At 37.1% G+C, this 21,381-nt stretch overlaps 1 protein-coding gene across 3 annotated transcripts in view; it reads left to right on the plus strand.

The window, feature by feature from the left end:
• The window catches only part of LOC121330277 (SH3 and multiple ankyrin repeat domains protein 2-like), a 146,320-nt gene that overhangs the window by 121,322 nt on the left and 3,617 nt on the right, over nucleotides 1–21,381 (plus strand). For 2 of the 3 annotated variants that reach the window (XM_041276658.1, XM_041276660.1), the window contains 6 exons: nucleotides 750–830; nucleotides 1,181–1,189; nucleotides 3,635–3,658; nucleotides 5,994–6,124; nucleotides 7,214–7,325; nucleotides 9,813–12,210. In XM_041276658.1, coding sequence (XP_041132592.1) covers nucleotides 750–830; nucleotides 1,181–1,189; nucleotides 3,635–3,658; nucleotides 5,994–6,124; nucleotides 7,214–7,325; nucleotides 9,813–12,210 — 2,755 coding nt within the window. Of the gene's footprint in view, nucleotides 1–749; nucleotides 831–1,180; nucleotides 1,190–3,634; nucleotides 3,659–5,993; nucleotides 6,125–7,213; nucleotides 7,326–9,812; nucleotides 12,211–17,279; nucleotides 17,325–21,381 lie in introns of those variants that run through there. The other variant, XM_041276659.1, reaches the window with a different exon arrangement.

The raw sequence follows: 21,381 nt of genomic DNA on the forward strand, positions 1-21,381 counted from the left end.
ACCAGGTGTCCCAAATATTTATATTTCGTCACTTAAAATAACTCAAGAATTTATTATTATTATTATTATTATTATTATTATTATTATTATTATTTATTATTATTATTATTATTATTATTGTTTTTCATTTATTTCATTTTAAATAAATTGCATGTTTCTGTTCTTGTGTCGCTAAATTTTAATTAATATATATATTTTTTTTTTATTTTGGCTCTGTATGCGACACACGAATCCCATTAGAAATAAAATATACTGTACAAACAATGTACTTTCTTGATTCTATATATAACTGCAACAATGTGGTTTAAGTCCAGGTTTACAGTGGTGCATTTCTATTGGAATCCCTTAAACGAATTAAAAAGATTTGATGGCTTTTCTGTGTATAGGGTGCACCGTGGAGAGGAAATTAAACGGAAGAAAAAAAGACAGATCTGTATTTCCTTTATTTATTTTGTTAGCACATAATACCAGACAGATATTCTAATTTATCAGGATGATTGGCAGTTTTGATTGTTTCTTTAAATACTGTGTTTTAGATCATGTGTATTAACAATATAATACAGGTGCTACGTTTGTTACAGAAAGAAGAAAAGCCACGTGCTTTAAAAAAAAGATCTCTCCTAACACCCCCAAAATGACAAAATCGGATAATACTATTGATGTTTTGCAAAAAATAAAATGGTTTAAGAAAAACAAAACAAAAACGTCTCACCCCCTCCCCCTCCCTTGTTTCTGGTTTATTATTTAAGCACCTCCACCTCCAAAGAGGGCGCCATCAACTGCATTGAGCATGCGGTCTAAGTCTATGACCTCAGAGCTTGAGGAGCTAGGTAAGCAAGATTCCGTTTAAGAAAGCGCATGCTTTAATGGTAAAAGAGCCCAAGCACAGTGCAGTATTGCAGCTGCAGCATTTACCATGTGATTAGCATGGAAGGAAAAGTGCTATAGAAATGATGAATCACAAACAAATTGCATGCATCATGGGGCAACCCTGATCTGATCCAGTGGCTGCTGTATTTCACACAGAAAAGGATCATAGCGTTCTACTGAGTGATGTTATTAATCACTTGACAGCTATTACTCATACTTAAAACACTCTAGCTTCTCAATGTGCCGTTTATTATACCCGCCTGTCCTTTCTAATACTCTTTTATTTTTAAATTTCTATTTGCCCCATCAGTGGATAAAGGTAAGCAGCAGGCAGTGTTATTTTTTTTTCCCCACCTTCTTTGCATTTGTTGTCACATCATATGTTAAGACCCTGCTGTAAATTGGAACATTGAAAAAAAAAAAAAAAAGATGGTGTAACATCACAATAAGGCAGAGTAGTTTTCAGAAAGAAATAAATGTCTTTCTAGTATCTCTTGTTCCTCAAGTGTGGTACCAGTTATCCAGTCATTGTGTGGAAGGCGCACCTATATTTCGGATTGTAATGTTAGTTCTGTACACAGGTGCTTCTGAATGCTTAAGTGTCTGAACTGCAGCGTTATTGTTTGTTTGTTTGTTCAACTGCGTCACATTTTTTATTTTTATATAGTCAGAATTTTCTTGTTCCACTGTTTCGTTAGTGACTGACTGTATTGTTGCTTGTTAGTAATTTTGATTGCTGGCTTACGATTTGGTGATATTTTGTTTTCCTTTTAGCAGGATTGTGGCATCCTCTGTGTTACTTACGACCCTTTCAGGCAGTCTGTATATGCATCTGATGTCATGAATTTTCTGATTGTTGCATCCTCTATAGATTATATGATCTTGTTCTCTCCTATGTCCCAATATATTAACATATCCGTTTCATGCTGTATGCAAGGTAGTGTAATCCAATGTCTTGCCTTTTGGGAATTGTACCCATTAATAAAAATGACTTAACTTTCTTGCATTATATATTTAAAATGAAGGGAAAAAAAAGGAAATGTTGGTACTGTAAATGGCCACGCTGACTTTTCACTGCAGTATTGCAGGTCTTCAGTTAATGTTCACAAGATGTCATCCTAACCCATGAGTGCCTTTGTCTCAGTGGAATTCACAAGCAGCTACTTTTCTCTTGTGACTTGAACTGGGAATGTCATTGGTGGATACTGTGTTGCTGTAACTGCAGTGGTTGAGCAATCCTTCATACTGAACAATCCTTATAAATACATTTCTACAGTTTTTTATATATATTATTCGAATTATGGTGGTAGATAGAAGTAACTATAGAATTATGGGTAATCAGGATATGCAAATGTAAGTATTACAAGAGCCAATCAAATCGAGTGAAAGTCGCCAAAAAGCTTCTACTTTCACAGCGTTTTAAGTCACAGCACAGCAACTACTGACATGTTTTGTCCTGATTGGGGCTCAGCAGTGTGAAGCGTAACTTTACTCTCTCTCTCTCTCTCTCTCTCTCTCTCTCTCTCTCTCTCTCTCTCTCTCTCTCTCTCTCTCTCTCTCTCTCTCTCTCTCTCTCTCTCTCTCTATATATATATATATATATATATATATATATATATATATATATATATATATATATATATATATATATATATATATATATAAAGACAGAGTCGAGAGTATATAAACAAGAATAGAGAGAGAGTCAGTAGATATATTTGTTTTATGTTTTAAAGTTGCAGTGTCCCATATTGTTTTATATATTCCTATAAAATCTAATCTTAGAAAACAAATACATTTAAAACTACTTGATCCCTTTGTTAAATCAAATATTTTCTTTGCTAAGCTCTAACACAGGTTTTAGATGTCATTCCTACAGTATAAGCTTCTGCTGTAGGTGGCTGCAAGGGAATGTCTATTACAGCAGTTAATACGAACATCCTGGCAAGCAGGTTTCATGAGTGAGGTGGAATACAAAGAAACTGAAAAGCCAACATTTCGGAATAACATTCTACTACAGGACGCTTCATCTTTGAAATTGAAGAAATTGTTTTTTACTCCTGGTTTGTAGTAGTTCAGATAATTATTCTTTGTTGATTTAGCCCTGGCCTGATTTGCAGTCAGCCTCTGAAGATCATATAAAGAGGTGGAGTCCAAATGATTGGTAGACTTGTTAAACTGAAATAAATTTAGATCTTTATTTGTTTCATTGACCCAATCAATTCACTGTAAAAAAAAAAATGAGGATGTTTACAATCTATTAGCTAGCAGATATTGTCTGTTGCAATGGTTATTAATGGTTATTTAGATCACTTGAGTTCCGTATTAGAATACTCTGTACATGTCTGTATCGTGAAGTGTATGGAGTTTGCTGACCTCTACGTTAACCCTGGGATTGGTTGTTTATCTTTGTACCACTGTACTTACTGTGGCTCTTAAAAAGTGCCCCCAACAGTCTTAAAGAGATGCTTTATTAGTACTAGACTTTTGTATATAGAAGTAATTAGTCAATTTGCCATTGTCAGTCAAGACTGCCTTTAATTTGTACCAGTGCTTGGTTGAAACCATTTAGGGGCTAATTCAATTAACTTGTCACTGAATTTTATTTTCGGAGAGGGCTAAGTAATTTGGATTTGGATTCAATCGACATGTCATTGAGGATGGCTCGCAATACAAAATGGATCCACATTTTTGGATTCCACACCCTTAGTCCAGTGCTTTATGAAAATCAATATTACAATTAGTTATCCTTTTTATTTTCAAGCCACCATGAGGAAGAAGAAGGGTGGTAAGTTTCCCAGTCGTCGTCGTCGTCTTCTTGTTTTTAACATGCTGTAGTTTTAATTTTCTTGTAACTAACAAAGTGGTGTACAGTATCCATTGTGCTATTGGAAAACATTAATGATAACACCGTACCGAAACCTCAGATCAGCACATTTCCAGGGTTACAAACACCTAAAGGATAAATACCCTACCTTCCTTTGATTTTGTAGAAAACATATCTTTCTGCTTCAGTAGGAAAACAAGCCTGTTTGCACATTATCACATTGGATTTTAGATGATAAAAAATGATCACAATTGGATTACATTCATTTCATGTGTTTTCTAAAATTACACTGATGTTAAGATAATAGGTTTTTCAATTGGTAGACATAAAAAACACATAAAAATAACTTAACAGAGACAATCTTAAATGATACTTTTCACTTTTGCACAGTACCAATTTCTGAGTCTTGAGGCAAATAATAGTTCAGCATAATAAATGGGTTAAAAGAAAATATAAAATAAGAAAGTATGAAAATAAAAGCTGTATTTTGAATGGCCAAACCTTTGCAGGACAGGGTTTCAATGAGTTCTCATATAAAAGGCCTGTTTTAATAGTACAGTGTGCATCAGTGCAGCCAGTGTGCCTTTAACTAGGAAAAATCAGACTTTCTTTAGGCATAGCAATATCTTGACTTTCTTGAGTAGGCATTGACTCAGTAGGAGCCAAGTTGTTGCCATGGTAATAGTGCTATATTTGTTTGATATAGAAACATTCCACCTGGAATGCAAAATCAAAGTCTAAAAATATATATTTATATCTATATATTTATATATATATAATATATATATATATATATATATATATATATATATATATATATATATATATATATATATACACACACACACACACTTTTTTCTTTGCAATGATGGTGATGCAGGATGTACAAATATAACAAACCTGACAAATGCGTGTCATTGAAAGAATATTTAACATAATATGACATCAGTAAGCCAGTAATGCACAATTGATTTTTTTTTTTCCTGATCTGTACTACCAATTGATACTAGTGATGCAGCAGAGAAGTAAGCTGGAAATGCACCATATATAAAACATTGGAAACCGAGTTAGTGTCTGCAACACAGTTTAAGAGGCATGTGTCCGGAAGCATGTGCCATCATGGACAATATAGTGTGCAAACCGAGGCTTTAACTGAATCCCATCCTGTCTGTTCCAAGCTTTCACTTTCCCGTTTTACAATTCAGAGTAATTCTAGTGTGATAAGTGTGAGGTAAGAAGCATTTCTCACATTTCTATTCTGTTACTATTTGAGTAGGTAAGCACTTAAAAAAAAAAAAAAAAAGAGAAAGCTTTCTATAATGAAGTACAGAAGGAAGTTGTGGAAACAGTTCTGTTTGATAGATAAGCAGACCTCTACAGTGTCTTTGAGCATGTTTAACCATGCATGCCGAGTGAAAGTAGGCTGGAAGCGTGTGTAGACACACATACCATGTTATGTTGTATGTTTGTGTCTCATAGGAAAATAATTCAGAAATACTTTAGCGTTATTTTAAAAACAGCTTGTTTTATTTAATCCAGCAATGCAGTACAACTCCTGTTTAAAATGATTGTTGTTTTAATTCAGTACTGAAACCCACAGTATGCTTTCATTTGTATATGATGCTTCCATGTCCCACACAGACATGCAGTGCAAATCAGTTTCTTAACACAGGGAAGCGAATATGTTTTTTTCTTGTTTTAGTTCAACTACCTATCACTGAAATTAATCAGTTAACTATAGCTTTAATATAAGTTGCCAGAAACATTTTCCGTTGGTACTGGGGAAATGCAGTACAATGTTAATTGTAAACCAAAGCATGATGTGGTGTATAGTATGTTTATAAACACGGAGCTCAGAGATGTGCCCCATGTGTTATAATCTGGATGGATAACCTCCCAGTCAATTGAAACTTTTAGTGTGTCTGTATGATTTTCCTGTAGAGTATATAGCTAAGGATGATCTTTCATATCTCCTCTGTAATACCTGATACTTAACTCCTTTTCTTCATTTTTGTGTAGATGCTCAGCCTTCAAATATTGAGGGTCTGAAGAAGAGGATTGTTTTTCAAGTCACACTAAGTAAACATTACATGCATGGAGGCTTAGCAACAATGCAAGCATGTTGTGGAGCAGCAGCAAAATGTTGAGCTTGCACGGCTTTTACATTAAGAATGTCAGTTTTATTCTGTAACCTGCATTTTGGAAGGAATGCAAATTCCTTGGCTTGATGATTCATTGACGTTATCTTGTAGCAAGCATGAGCATCATTTCACCTGAGTGTATTTGTGTTTTACAGACAAGGTGGATGAAAACATGCCTGCCTCTAAGCCTAGCAGAACTGGAGACAATGTGTCAGTAGACATGAGGGTTGCCACCATTAAACAACGTCCCTCAAGCAGGTGTTTCACGACTGTGACCGACATAAATGTAAGTATACACTGTAAAGTTGTCTGCCTTTCAGTCTGCCTGGTAATTTACATCAAAGTGTGACATTCAAAGGTGTTCTCACGTCAGACGGAATTTCACATAATATAATAAATATACGACTGTAAAAGTTATATGCCGTTATATATTTATAAATATCTATATTAAATTTAATATAGTATATAATATATATATATATATATAATACTGTATTGCATGGCATGCATGTGAAATTGAATAGCTGCCGCAAATCTATTGAACAACAAAGACTGACATGATGGCACGTGCTTGTTATTTTGAAGAATGCTGCAGTGGTTATGAATAGCTGAATGGGTATTAACTTGTTGGATGAAAGCTTTTATTTACTCACAATTGGGATCTCACTGGGATTGAAGATGCTGCATATTTGACTGTTTTATAATCAGAACATTTCAAACTCAGAGGTCATTGTTTTACATAAAGCAATTTGGGTGGGGTAAAAAAAAAAAAAAAAAAAAAGTAAATGCTTTATGGACATTACAGCCATACAAAGATAATTGCCACCCAGTTATTGGTCTAAGTTCTTCTAAAAAGCATAATTTCACTACTTCAACAGAAATAACTTTAATGTAAATTAATGCATTCCATCAGTTATTAATCCACCTTAATGTGATGATTATGTAATTGCAAAGGGGGAAAATATGGTCATTAAATTAAAAAAAAACACGTTTAAAAATCAAACTGTTTAATCCCATTATTCGAATGTGTTTACAAGAAACCAAATATATTGCACCAGCATATTGTAAAACTAGGGACATACTGAGGAATATACAGGCCTAGGCAGACTTGGTCAGTTGTGTAAAAGAATTATGAAGCCTGTAAAATCACATTGCAGTAAGATGCTTTGTATTCTTTGAGAACACTTCAGACATCTTTCTTGTTATTGTAATGAATGTGCACTTTATTGTTAATGCCACAGCAGTAAAAAGTAAAGAGAACAAAACAGTACTGTATATATATGGTTCTTTCATTATCTGAATGCAGAACGTCATCCTACTAGGGATTCTCCCCGGCGGTCCAGGGACTGAAATGCTTTCTTCTTCTGATTTGCAGTCAATGCATGATCGACAGGGTATTGCTGTGATGCCACCCACTGTCCCAGGAAGTCCTAGGAGCCCTTTCTTGGGAGTGCCACGGGGCACCATGCACCGGCAGAAATCAATAGGTAAACTCTCCAAGCTCTCTCAATACAAGCCTGGTGCTAGAGCAATTCTTGTCTCGCACCTTGTTGACCTCTAAGGGTTAAAGGGAAAATAAGGATCTTTTTTTTTATTTTATTGTGTTACATTTTCCCATGTGTTGCTACAACTGTTTACATAAAGCATGTGTATTGTTTTAATTTATTTTATTTTTTTTTACATTTTGACCACTTTTTTAAACTTTTAAATTGCATTCCCTGCATCATGATGGCTTCACGTGTACCCGCATTGGACCTCTCAGTACTACATTTCCCATCACCCTCCTACTCACATATGAAACGGAGATGGATTTACCAGTGAGCAGGAGGGTTATGGGAAATGTAGTTCTGAGAGGTCCAATGCGGGTGCATGTGAAGCCAACATTCTTTCATCAGCCAACAGTTGTAGCAACACACGAGAACATGTAACGCAATAAAATAAAAAAGGGTGCACCCTTTCCTTATGCACCCTTTAATTTGTTGAATGTAGATAGCATTCATATAGGTACTGAAAATAACAACCAGTATAGTTATGTTTCTAAGGTTGATAAATGGGTGGGTGGAAGGCTTCCTATATTAACAATTATTTGATATAGTTGCGTGTGTAATCAATGACTACTAGTAAATGCTTTCATTCATAGTGAATAATCACCCTTTATTTCTTTTGCACTTTCCCTTCCCTTGTTAAACTTTGCATTCATTGCAACTGGGAGCTGTGGGGTTTTAGCTGCGCAACCTTTTCCTTTATGACTTGCATCTGCCATGCCAGCCTTGGGTCCAACTAGGTGCCATCTGTGTGCAAACGATGCACGTATAACGTTCAACCAAAAACTGATCTTATAGGAAACCTACAAGGGATTTCAGTGTGTGGCTGCAATACTACTAAGTCTTAAATGCAAAGGCTTTAGAAAGGAACTCCTGTCCAAAGCTGTGCACTGTAAGTCATAAATGTGTTTAACATGTGTGTGCTGTTTAAGTCAGCATTCACAACTTGCTCAACTTACTTGCAATACAAATTAAAAAATCAATTAAGAACTACAAATGCACTATTAGAGGTGCATGGGGCTTTAAACTTCTTTACTCATTTTAATATATAGGCATCCTACTGTACTTCCAGACAGCAAGCAGCAGAAGCAGCAGTTCAAATATGTACTGCTCCTGTGCTTTCCTTCTCTGTAAGGGCTGTGGGTGCCTCCTATGGCTTTTTAATTAACCTGAAGGGTTTTGATTGTTTATTTGTTTTTGTTTGTTTTTTTACAGTAAATTAAAATATCCTGGCTGATTACACATGACTTAATGATTTAGCACCTGTGCCATTGTTTAAAAAACATTTTTAAAAAATTAAAATAACACACCACATGCTCTTTAAACAAACTTCATTCTTGTTACCTTCAATAAATTTGAACAAGAAAACTATTGAGCCATCTGCTTGCATATGTTGTAAATAATTTGTTGTAGACATTGATTTCATGTTCAGTTCTGAAATGTGTTTGCTTGTGGCCAGGCTATTACAAATTGTTAGAATGCTCTGTATAGGGTTTTGTGCCCTGAAGCTGATTCATTAGTGTATTTAAATGTGCTAGCATACCATCTTATTTTTTTTGTCAAAACCCATAATAATAAAATATAGAGCACAGTAATCCTTTTATTTCACAGTTTCTAGAGTTACATTAGCAATACTTCTCCATTGCTAGACACAATCATAGCAAGATTGAAAGTGCAGCTGGCAGAGACCTTAATTGTATACAAGCCTTTTTTATTTGTACCCCATTTTATCATCTAAAACTTGCAGTTATTGCCGTAAACATGCCATTAAAGATTGTGAACTAGAACTAGTAAGTGGGCAAAAAATGTATCATTACACGACTCTAAATTGTATCCAAACTTTGTAAATATATTCAGATTAAATATATGAAGATTGAAATGCGTCAAACAAAAGTCCATATATGTTTGAAACACAGTGGCTGTCAACTGGACCCTGAATGGGGAAATCTCAGTACACCTTTAGTAAGTTGGCAGTATTTGGCATGGTATGAGTGGTATAGAGATGGCGATCTTAAGGGTTATTCACTCAGAAAAGTAATGAGGCCATGATTTAACCAGGCCACTGTTCTGTAACTTGTTTCGATCCCCTTTTTCCAAATGAAGAATTTATTAAGACGGTGTGGCATGTTTCCATTTTCTCACTCATGGGGAAAAAACAACCCAAAACAAGTTGCAGTAGTTTTTATTTAAACTGGACCAGCTAAATAAGGTTCTGTTCGGTTCTAGTATAAATTCACTGGGAACAGATTTGTTTTAGTTTTCTGGATTTGGACCACATGCCTATTATAAGACTTTGCAGAAAGGTTCTGTTTGGAAGATAATATTTTGTGAGACATTAGTTGCATTTATATTGCTTTAGTTTTAAAAAGATTTGGAGAACTGCTGTATGTCCTGCAAGATAATAAACGTCCCTGTTTCACATTTTACCAGGAATAACAGAGGAGGAAAAGCAGTTCCTAACCCCGCCATTGCTGAAATTTACCCGGAGCTTCTCCATGCCAGACACATCTGAGGATATTCCACCTCCACCAGAAACCTCCCCACCTTCTCCCCCTTACAACACCCCCAAATCTCCGACAACGAGAGGCTTCGGCACAATCCGACCTGGCTTCACCCAGAACTCTTCACCCAAAGGCCCCACTCCCAACAGATCAGAAAATGTTGGGACCATGAGGAGAGACAAAGGGATGTACTACAGACAAGATTCTGAACAATATGACGCAGAGGAAACTTACAAGCAAAATTCTTCTTCCCAGCAGAACTTCAGGAACCGAAGGGGACATATGCCAGAAAACCCCTATTCTGAAGTAGGGAAGATGGGGAACAAGGCAATGTATGTGCCTGCCAAGCCAGCGAGAAGGAAGGGAATGCTGGTTAAACAATCTAAAGTGGAGGACAGTCCGGAAAAAATATGCTCGATACCGATTCCGACTATCATCATCAAGGAGCCATCCACAAGCAGCAGTGGGAAGAGCAGCCAAGGCAGCAGCATGGAGATCGACACCCAAATGACAGAACAGTCGGGACATCTCAGGCCTGACAGCTTGAATTTCACCAGTCCATTTGCAGCTGCCATAGCTGGGGCAGTGAGGGACAGGGAAAAGAGACTGGAATCCCGTCGGAACTCGCCTGCTTTCCTTTCCACAGATCTAGGAGATGAGGACATAGGACCTACACCAACCCCAAGACTCAAGCACTCCAAATCCATTGACGAAGGAATGTTTGGCAATGACGAACCTTTAAAAAACCTGATGACGCCCGCCCTGCTGACACTCCCTCAAGGTAATGTTACTGCATTCAGCACACCTGAACCTAGGGAGCCTAGTAACACAAGGACAGTAAACACTCCTTCTAAAGCTGAGAGTTCAGAGAACAGTGCGGGAGCTATCAAAAATTACAATACAAACGGAGGTAATTATGTGCATCCAGTAACAGGCAAGGTGCTGGACCCTAATTCACCCTTGGCTCTTGCCCTGGCCGCAAGGGACCGAGCAATGAAGGAGCAAATGCAGCCACCATCCCCTGCCAAAAATGAGCCCGGGAAGGCAGACCTTAACAAGCCACTCTTCATCGACACCAAAATGAGGTCGAATATAGAGAACACCTTCCCTGTGATGGCCACCATGAGCCGGCCAACCAAGAAGGGAGGTCTTCGGAGGCAAATGACTGAAGCCAAGTACGACTCAGAGCCAGCGAAGGAGGAGAAGAAGCCAGAGGAGAAAAAGAACATGCTGATCAACATTGTGGATAAATCACAGCAGAAGTCAGCAGGGTTACTGATGGTGCACACCATGGGTGGAGCTAAAGCAGAGGAGAACAACCATTCAGAAAATGAAAAGGAGGAAGAGGCTGTCACTCCTGACAACGCACCAGCAGAGCTGCGAGACACTAACCAGGTGGTCACGGAAAACAAGCAGCAAGGGCTAGACCCCCAAACCGCTGCAACTCCTGCCAAAACCATCATCACTATTAGCTCGGTGGATGAGCCGGTTGCTTTGCCCTTCCGTATCCCGCCTCCCCCTCTGGCCTCAGTGGACATCGATGAGGAGTTTGTTTTCACAGAGCCCCTGCCTCCCCCGCTGGAGTTTGCCAACAGCTTCGATATTGCAGAGGACCAAGCAGCAGCCCTCTCATTAGCCGATCTGCTAAAGCAGAGGAAAAACGAGGCATCTGGCCCGACCTTGGCACCGTACAACCCCCATGCGGTGGCATCGGCTAACATGATGGAAAACAAAAAGTCTGTTGGCCTCTCGAACTGTGCGCCTCCTACCTTTGTCCCACCGCCCCCCCAGAATTTTGACAACGTCACGGACTCTGGGATCGAGGAGGTGGACAGTCGGAGCAGCAGCGACCATCACTTGGAAACAACCAGCACTATCTCAACGGTGTCCAGCATCTCCACTCTGTCCTCTGAGTGTGGAGAGAACCTGGACACCTGTACTGTCTATGCAGATGGGCAAGCATTTCTGGTTGACAAGCCTCCCGTACCTCCAAAACCAAAAATGAAGCCCATAATCAACAAAAGCAATGCACTTTATAAGGATGCCCTAATTGAAGAAAATGTTGACACTTTTATGATCCCTCCCCCAGCCTCTCCCCCACTCCTAGGAGGTGCTCAGACAGATGCTCTTAAAACCACACAGCAAAGGACCTCAAAGCTCTGGGGTGACCCGCCAGAGGTACAAAGCCCACCTACCCCAGACCCCAAGGCCAATATCATTAGTGAACTGAACTCAATATTGCAGCAAATGAACAGGGAGAGGACTACCAAGCCAGGAGATTCTTTGGATTCTCCCACAGGGTCCAGAACAACTAACTTTGGAGCAAGGTAATGAATTCTCTACGCTTTTACATCAAATTGCTTTTAATTCTTTTGGAGTCTGCTTTACTACTTTAACTTGTTATGCTCTGTTGGTTGACACACCCCCTTTTGAAATTGTTGGTATCTTAAATTATTTTTAAGATATTTAATTATTCTTGTATGATTATACACTGTGTTATTTAGGAGTTGGCTTATAGGATATACGTTTTTGACAATGCATTTATCACAGTTCATATTTGCAAAATTGTCAAAATGGTTCTGAATTTTTTTAATTGCTTGCCAGTATATTGGTTATTTTATTAAGTTCCATCAGGAAACAGCTGCTGATTTGCTTTTTGTGATATGTTGAATGAACATTTGGTTTTTAATAGTCTCCAGAGAAATTAGTATCTTATTCTCTACTAGCAGTCAGTGTCTGGCATGTGTGACACCAATTTAATGTGTGTGTGTGTGTGTGTGTGTGTGTGTGTGTTTTAAATTATAATTCCACTTAAGCTTGGTAGAAAGTACATTACATTGGAAACTGATGATAATTTATATTACAGTAGACCACGTAACATATTTATGTGCCATTTATTGAGCTGTAAGGTTCTAAGTTTGTTGAAAGATAAATGAAATTGCACTTTGCACTTCTATGTAGTTATATATGTGCATTTAGGGGTGACCACTGCTGTGGTTCACATCTACAGCGGAATACAAATGTGCATGTAAATAGATTTAAAATGCCCATGAAAAATGTATCACACAATGCAAGTTCTAACCCTTCAGGGTTAATCCAATTTGGAACCAACTGGGAATTGTGTAATGATGTTTCCATCTCGCATCAACTTATTTTGAGCAGAATTTAAAAAAAAAAAAAAATCTTCTTACAGCATATACAGTGATTCCGTTCCACAATCAAACACTCAACACACACATGCTGGTATATTTATGTCATGTGTAGCTGCGTCCTCAAAAAAATAAGAGTTTAAATTCGATTTACTGGCGTTGTATTATATATTTTATACATTTATGTATTTTAAATATATTCTTTATTGGTGCAGATTGTACAATATAAATACCTAATATTTCATAGGAAAATTTTGGTTGAAAGATTATTTAAATTCTTTTCAGTACTTCCTGTGGAGGCGTGGATAGCATTTTTCCCCCAGAATGAAATATGCCTCTATTCATAGTATAGCTCATCCAATTTCCTAGCCAGCTGTAACAGACAGCAGTGTGACACACTGTGGAGATAAGCCTGATTGAACTGCACAGTGAGTGTCTTTATGGGCCAGCCTGGCAGTCTTGTTACATGGACTAGAGAAGAGGGAGGGGTTTCAGTGACATCAGCTTCATGTTTGTCAGTGTGTCCTAGTCTATGGTGCTTTTCTCCAGAATTTCAAAGTCGAAATAGGAACATCTGGCACTGACCTCATCTGAGCTCATAAACTAGTATTTCATGAGTTTGAAGGACCTCAAAATCATTCGCCCTTTCGGCATTCATTGCTTAGTGGTTTAATTTTGATTGTCTCTTGTTGGACTGCAAGTGATCCTGGTTGTCGCTATCTGCCTTTATTACTTCCTGAAATTTACAGCAGTATCTTGCACTTGTACCTTGTGTGATTGGTGTACTGTATAATTATGCTTTCAAAGATTTATGACAGTACCAATATAATTAAATTATCCTCAATTTACTTAACTCAGATGAAGACATGTAACTACAGGGTGATCTTGGAACGATTTTAAGTAACTGTCTTTATTAAGTATAATCATTTGAAGAGCTCAAATTTTTGGTTTTAATTTTCTGTTAAACAAGATGTTGCATCTAATAATAATAATAATAATAATAATAATAATAATAATAATAATAATAAAGGAGAAATGGCTATTATCTGTTCATGGTGTTAAACAAATGTGTTGCTGGAATAACTGCATCTACTAAAGCAATATTCTCTTCTTGTGTTTTAGCTGTTCAACTTTACATACATTTTAGTGGCAGAGAAGGCATGTTTTAGCTCAAAAATATTACTGTTCCTTCACTATGAAATTGACATTACAATTCATTCGAGCCCCCGGTGAAAATCTGGTTCTTAATAAATCTGAGGCCCCAGGTTGTGTACCCCGGGCTGTTGCCTGTTGGGATGAGAAGGGACACACTGACTGCACCTGGTGCCACCATTGGGGGCCTCTTTGTGAATTCTGGGCATGTTTCACAAAATCTGTGTGAACTTGGATCACTTATTAAACCCTTTTCCTTAGAGGATATTGTAGATTTATTCAAAATTGGCATGACCTTAGCGTTCAAAATGGAATTGAGCCCTGTTACGACTTTATATTTGTTTTATCAAAACTGTGATTTTTAACATACGGTACTATATGTACTGTTTGCTGAAATATGTTGATGTGGCCTGGTACCTGTTTTTCTATATGTAAATTGTAATTTTTTAACAAAGCTTTGCAGCACTGTAACTCACTGATTATCTTCAGCTGGCCTTGTCCCAGTAAACTGCATCTGCTGTCTTCAGGAGCACAAAATGAAGCTCAAAACGTATTTAGAATTTGTCAATTGAAGCAGGTTTAAGAGCAAGACTTAACACATATGTATGTAATCAACAAAACATTGAATTTCTTTGTGAACTGTTCTGTTCAGCATTACAGAATAAGCTCGTCCTACAGGGCAGAAGCTGGACGTGAACCAGTGATCTGGCACCCCGGAAGTAAGCATCTTAACCACAATGCAGAAGAGCTGGGCTTGTTTGCATTTGTGTTTTTAGAGCTTTTAACCTCTTCTCTTCTCAGTGACAGGGAACAGGACCAAATCCGTAACGACAGTGTATCACACAGCGCTGCCCGTTACATTTACATTTATTATTAACAATAAAGAAAAGGAATAACAAAGTACCAAGTATAAATAAAAGTTAATGGTCAAAGATCTCTAAACTGGTGTGCCTATAGGTCGGTCTGTGTTCAAGTGAATTTATTAAGAATCATTTTGTTTACATACGCTATAGATTATGATGAGGTCTACAGATTGTATCAGTAATGCAATGGTCTCATTGGTGCACTGATCACCTTAAATTCGGATTTGAGTAGGAAAAATCTTCCACCCAAATGAGACCGTTATATTCAACAGGGTTAAAGCCTCTGACATTGTTTTTGTCTTCATGTATCCCAGTCACCTTCGATGCTTTCAAGTGCTTAATCTGTATTTTAATCGTATTTCTCTGTGAGTATTAAATGAAGACATTTATAATACAAGATTTTTTTTTCATTCTGCCCGTGAACGATGATGGTTGCTTAGCAACATAATGATCAGAGCAGCCTTGAGGATCGGATGAATAATGTCAGTCCGATTAACACAGGATGAACCACACCGCTCTTGGGAAGGAGGCAGGCATGCAACCCAGGGTTCTGAGGAGTTAACTACAAGCTAGCGTATATTTCTTGTATTTTATTTTATTTTGCTTGGGATTGAATTAGTTAAGGGGTAATATGCACTGCGAAGCACATGCAGCATGCATCTGTATGTGTGCATTGTATAAAAATAGATGGATACAGATTCCCAATGCCTAAGGCTGTACCGTCATCACGGGACTTGCATATCCTGTAATATTCAAGCAGAAAAAAAGGAAAGCTCAAAATCGCTACAAAGAATTTGTGTTGTAGTTCTGTATGACCATTTAAGGAAGTGCAGCCTGTGTTTATGTATTTATTTACTTATTTATTTATCTCCAAGCTCTGGTGTTAGAAGAGAGGCTGATACAATAGTATGTTAAATCACAATTAAAAAATAATAATGTGAACATAATCATGGAACCTAATTTCTTAGTTGCATGCGTCTTTTGCTAACCAGTTTTGGTGAGGTGCCACAAACTCTATGAGGATCGATGTACTTTTTATTATATCATATCACTATTATATAGATGTGAATACTATTAAATGTTCTTCACACTGATTTGGTATGCTGTTGGAAGCCTGGCTCACCTGCTAGAGACTGTCACAGACATATTTCAAACCCACTCAAAATATTCTGCATTAACCATGTGAAAGATTCTGTATGAGAACAGTGATCAGTGTTTCTAGCAGTTAGATTAATGTAATTTATTTGCCCAGGAACTAAGTAAAACATTATTACATTAGTCCTGTCCATTTTTCTGCCTTTATGCATAAATTAATGCATTATTGTATGACTTTGTTAGTGGTTAATTAAATGCATTAGAAATAATATTGTGGTGTTCTGTTGTGAGAGGATTTGTGACTCAGTGAAGGGTTTTAAACAGAAAGTAGTGGCAGCTTTTTTAGTGCTATTTAAAATAGTTAAGTTTTTTTTTTTTTTGTTATTGCTTTTCTTATCCCCCCCCCCCCCCATCTGTTCATGTCTGTTCAGCTTCATTTCGGTGTACCCAGATGTAGGGCCAATAGATCATGGCACCCTGAACCCAACCCATTGTGATCTCCAGTTAAACAATGTCATTGCCCAGTCTGCACTGGGAGCCTCTGAGGAGACAGCGATTGTGCGGTCTCAAGGACTTGAGTCAAGAAGCTTAAAAATGCCACCCAGAAGATGTTTAAATGTACAAAACTTTATATAAACACATTGTAAAATAGCATCAGATGTGTCATGTGCATCATGGTACTTGCTGTTATATTTTATATGAGAAAGTACAGCACAAATTAAATTAATTTGAGTGCAAATGGAGCATTTCCAAAGCACTTGGTTCATCCAAAACTGTTTAAGGCTCATGGTTTAACTCCTCACGTCATTGTCAGCTTTCAGCTCTGCCTTCAAAACAACCAAATTGTGGAGTTAATAAATACATTTCTATAGCCGACTTTTGAGTGTAACAATAATGGAGTTATTCGTTTCTAACCAGGACAATAGTATAATATCTTTACTGCTTTATGTATTTTTTTTGTATTATGGTAATACCCGTTTATTAAAAAATCAGAAAATAAAACAACAAAATCGTTTTGAAGGTAATTAAAGCATATTCATCATTTGATTTCTTTTTTTTTCATTTTATGTGACGATTCTGTTTTTCTCATTCCATCCTATCACTTCTTGTTTGCTCCCATGCCCGATGCATATGAAGAGGTTCATGTTGAAGAGACGTAAGTTCACATTTCAAGCACACAAGGTTGGTAACTTTGTGCTTTTATTTTGAGAATGTTTTTCGGTGTACCCATATTTTTTTTTATATGTATATCTTTTCTTTATTACTGTTATTGTTTATTGAAAAGTGGTGGTGAGAGGCATTTGAACTGATTGTTCATATTAATGACATGCAGGGAAAAAAAATGAATTCAATGAAAAATAAATAATAATGGTAGGGGCTTTAGTAAAAAATATTTTAATGATCGCAACTTAAATCAGTGGATTGCAGTAAACTTTCCCAAACTACCCTGCCATTTTGTGCAATTGACATGGGGCATTAGTTGACAGAAAGAGGTTTGGATGGGCATACAGGCTGCTCCCTCAGCCCCCGAAAAGGATGGATCCACCTGGGCATGGTTGCAGGGGATGTGGGGGAAGTTGCTTGTGTTATCCTGCTCTGGGGATAATTAGAGAGGACTTCAGTCTGCTGTTCTGCCAATCCACCACCTTTCATGAGCACCAACAAACAGAGGAGATACAATATTTGACCACCTAGTGGTGCCAAACCTCAAGTACTGGTACTAATACAATTTGAATTGAAGTTCAAGAATAGCATTTAAAGTAGGAATTGGTTGTACATACCGCGTACTGCAAACCCCTTTATATCTACAATTGCAGGACAGTAAAGAGCACAGTACTCTATCAACATCCATTAAAGACACTGACTAAATGAACACTATGAAAGTAGCTCAATTTAATGGCATACAAATAAAAGGGGTTTACAGTAATAGCCTAGCTTATGCTTTCAAGTATGTGGGTGTGGGTGGCTTGGGGGGTAGATACAATGTTACCTCCCAGCACACTATTCAGGTTCCAAGACATGTCAAGTTAAAAGGATTTGCCAAAAAGCAGGAATGGATCAGTGGATGAGGGGGTGAGAATGAGACACATATACACTTTAAAGAATGCTGATAATGAGCGGGGTGGGGTGGGGGGGTAATCGGTTTAAATGGCGCTACATTAATATACACACTTCATTGACTTTACTGAAAATGATGCAGGTGTTATTTTAGTTGACATTCATTAACTCTTCTGCTTATGTAGGACTAGACTGCTAGTTGCTTTGCCGCCACAAATTGTAAATGCTCCATTGTTCCATTAAGACTTTTCATTTTGCAACATGTAAACATACGTCTGACATTGGTAAAACACTGAAAGATTATTACAAACAGCAGCTTCTAGAGGCTTGTCTAAACTTCTGTTTGCATTGCTAGTTGAACTAAAAACTCCACAGATTGCCTTACATTAAATGTATGTGAATTACTTATGATATAAGTGTCATGATTTCAAATGCATTGCTGTGTCATTAATCGAACTGGAATGCAAGAAGAAATCATAATGTGGTTCGCACATTGTTATAGTGAAATGAAGGTCATTTTCTGAGTGGAAAGTGTTTCCAACTTCCTTCATTAATGCAGGACTGATTTATTCATTCAGCCAGCTGTTCTGCTATAGCTTGCTTTCAGAGCTGTTCAAGAGGCAACAGCATGTAAAAGGTTGACAGCATTAGGTCTTTCATGAGGCTAGGATTTTGATGCCCTCACAGGACAGTGAATGGAAATCTAGCACCGCCCACTGCATGCCCAACCACATAATGGATTGAAACAGTTTTAAACCGTTTTGTACAGAGTTTTTTTTTTTTTGTACAGAGTTTTGTTCCAGTTTTTTGCAAATTTTTTTTACTCTTTGCATTAAACGGTAAATAAGCAAAGCTGGATTTGGAAATTGACCTATTGAACTGGAGGCAGATTGATAGAAGCTGAAGCTGAGGACTGCCTGCACAGCTTCCCTTCCCTGTTAAGATCGTTTTGATCTTGCAACAGCTAGGTCACGAAAAGCTTTATCCGAGAAGCATTCCGAGAGGAAGGGAGTTCAAATGAAACGCAAAATTCAGCTGGAAATTACACCTGTAATTTATATGAAACAGTGCTTCAGAAATGTTTGCCGACCTTTTCTCTTAACCTTAACTTTATAGTTCAATTCAGGCTTTATGAGGTTCTCAATTGTGGCCGTTATCAAACATTCGTTATTTAGAATTCAACCTATAAAAAACAAAGCCAGTGAAATGCAACCCTACAATTCTACCTTATATCCTATATATTATATATATAATATTATATACTATATATATATATATATATATATATATATATATATATATACATGGATGAAGGCTATATTTGCATCCTGAGCCATTCGAAAAAAAGGCATAATACCACAGTAGTGACTTCAAAATGACATAGTCCTCTAGAAGATTTTATTTGACCTTTGACCCATGTTTGACTCCTGTGCACCCCGAGACCACGTTCAAATACAAAATGCCTCGTTTTCAATCACTCTGCAACACCCACAATTCGTGGTTTTTAGACACTTTCAATAAATCTGTCTCTGTGAAGATTTACAATCATCCTCCACCAACGGGAGCACCAAGCAAGCAAGCGAGTAAGATAAATAATCTTCGTCTATCGTCTAAGAGACCTAAGAAGAAGAAAGCATACCCCCATTGAAACACCTTCTCCTTAAAAATACATTATTTTTTGCAGTTCATTTTCTATCGACTTTAATTAACTCGCAATCTGAACCTTAGCACAGGTTTTAATGTCTTTTTTTAATTGCAGATAGTAATATCCATGTGTTATAAAAAAGATAATAATAATACATGGGCTTCAGTGAGTTAAAGGAAAATAATTCCATCTCGGGTTTCTGTGAGTTTGTAAAGTACTCCCCCTGAAAGAAAAAACTAATTCTTTATACTTTTATACTTTATAAATTTTTATGCCATTAAATCTGAGTTGAAATTTAATTAACCTATCATCACACTGTTCAAACAGCATTGTATCTGCAGGGTATGCTGATATTTATTCATTATGCTACTCCCCTAAGATCAGTGCACTGCATCCAGTGTTCTTTAACTGCCTGCTGGTTCCTGTACCCTAGATTGTTATGAGTGGTTTTGCTTAGGAAAGTGCCCAACTAAAGTTTGTCTTCTTTTTTAGTAAACAATGATAACACCTCAGAAGCAATGCACCCAAGGTCAGATGATTTGAATGTTAAAAGGGGATTCATTAATTGCTAGAGAATAATCACTGCCAGCTGGAAGCCTGGGGAGGGGTCGGTGCCGTCATGTGGCCAAGGCGGAGTTACTTTGAGTGCAAGCCTCCATCTGTCCTTGTCTTGTGCTCCACTTAACCTTCGACTGTTGAGTGCTGGCAAGAGAGCGAAGGAAATACATGTTTAATTTACAAGTGCAGTTGGTATTTACCAATGGAAGTTATAAATGTATGCTGTGATGTTTTGTTTTCATTTGCAAAAAGGATGAAATTATTGTTATTGCATGTGAACGCGTGTAATAAAGAATACTTTTTTTTTTTTTTTTTTACAGTAGAGTGAAAAGATTACATTTGACTGTAGTTAAAACAATACAAATCCATACAGTAAACTATATCAAGGTCTTAATGTGTTGTCTTTTACAAAATTCTGATTGTATTGGTATGCAATGAATAATGGATTTTATATAATGAGAAATGTGGGAAGAGTTTAGGATTTTGTGTTGTTGTATTAAAGAAAGAAATGGTATGGTGGTCTAATTTAAAAACCACTTGCTCTGAAAAGTAACTGATTGGCACTTTCTTATATGATTTGAGTATTGCAAAATACAGAATTCTTATGTTTTTTCAATAATATATCCAATACTATACCAGTATTAAGATTGGTAAACTGACAATAAATCAGAAACGTTGTTCGATTGAAATAGTTCTATAGTGACAGCGATAGAAAATGAATGCTGTTCCTTGTGATTGGGATTAAGATGCTGAGCTACCAAAACACTTCTCACTCGGCATCTAGGTAAATCTGCAGCATCAAGGGTGCTTAAAGGGGTAAGTAAGAGAAAGCTTTGTATGAGAAATATACTGTAAATATAGATGCACAGGATATAATTTAACACTCCCATTGCATAGAAGTTTGAGCCATTCCAGCTTTAAGCATGATCTAAATTTGACACTTAAGCTTAGTTAGACGCACTACACACCTGTTGTTCA

Source organism: Polyodon spathula, chromosome 17, assembly GCF_017654505.1.
Source record: "Polyodon spathula isolate WHYD16114869_AA chromosome 17, ASM1765450v1, whole genome shotgun sequence".
Lineage (NCBI taxonomy): Eukaryota > Metazoa > Chordata > Actinopteri > Acipenseriformes > Polyodontidae > Polyodon > Polyodon spathula.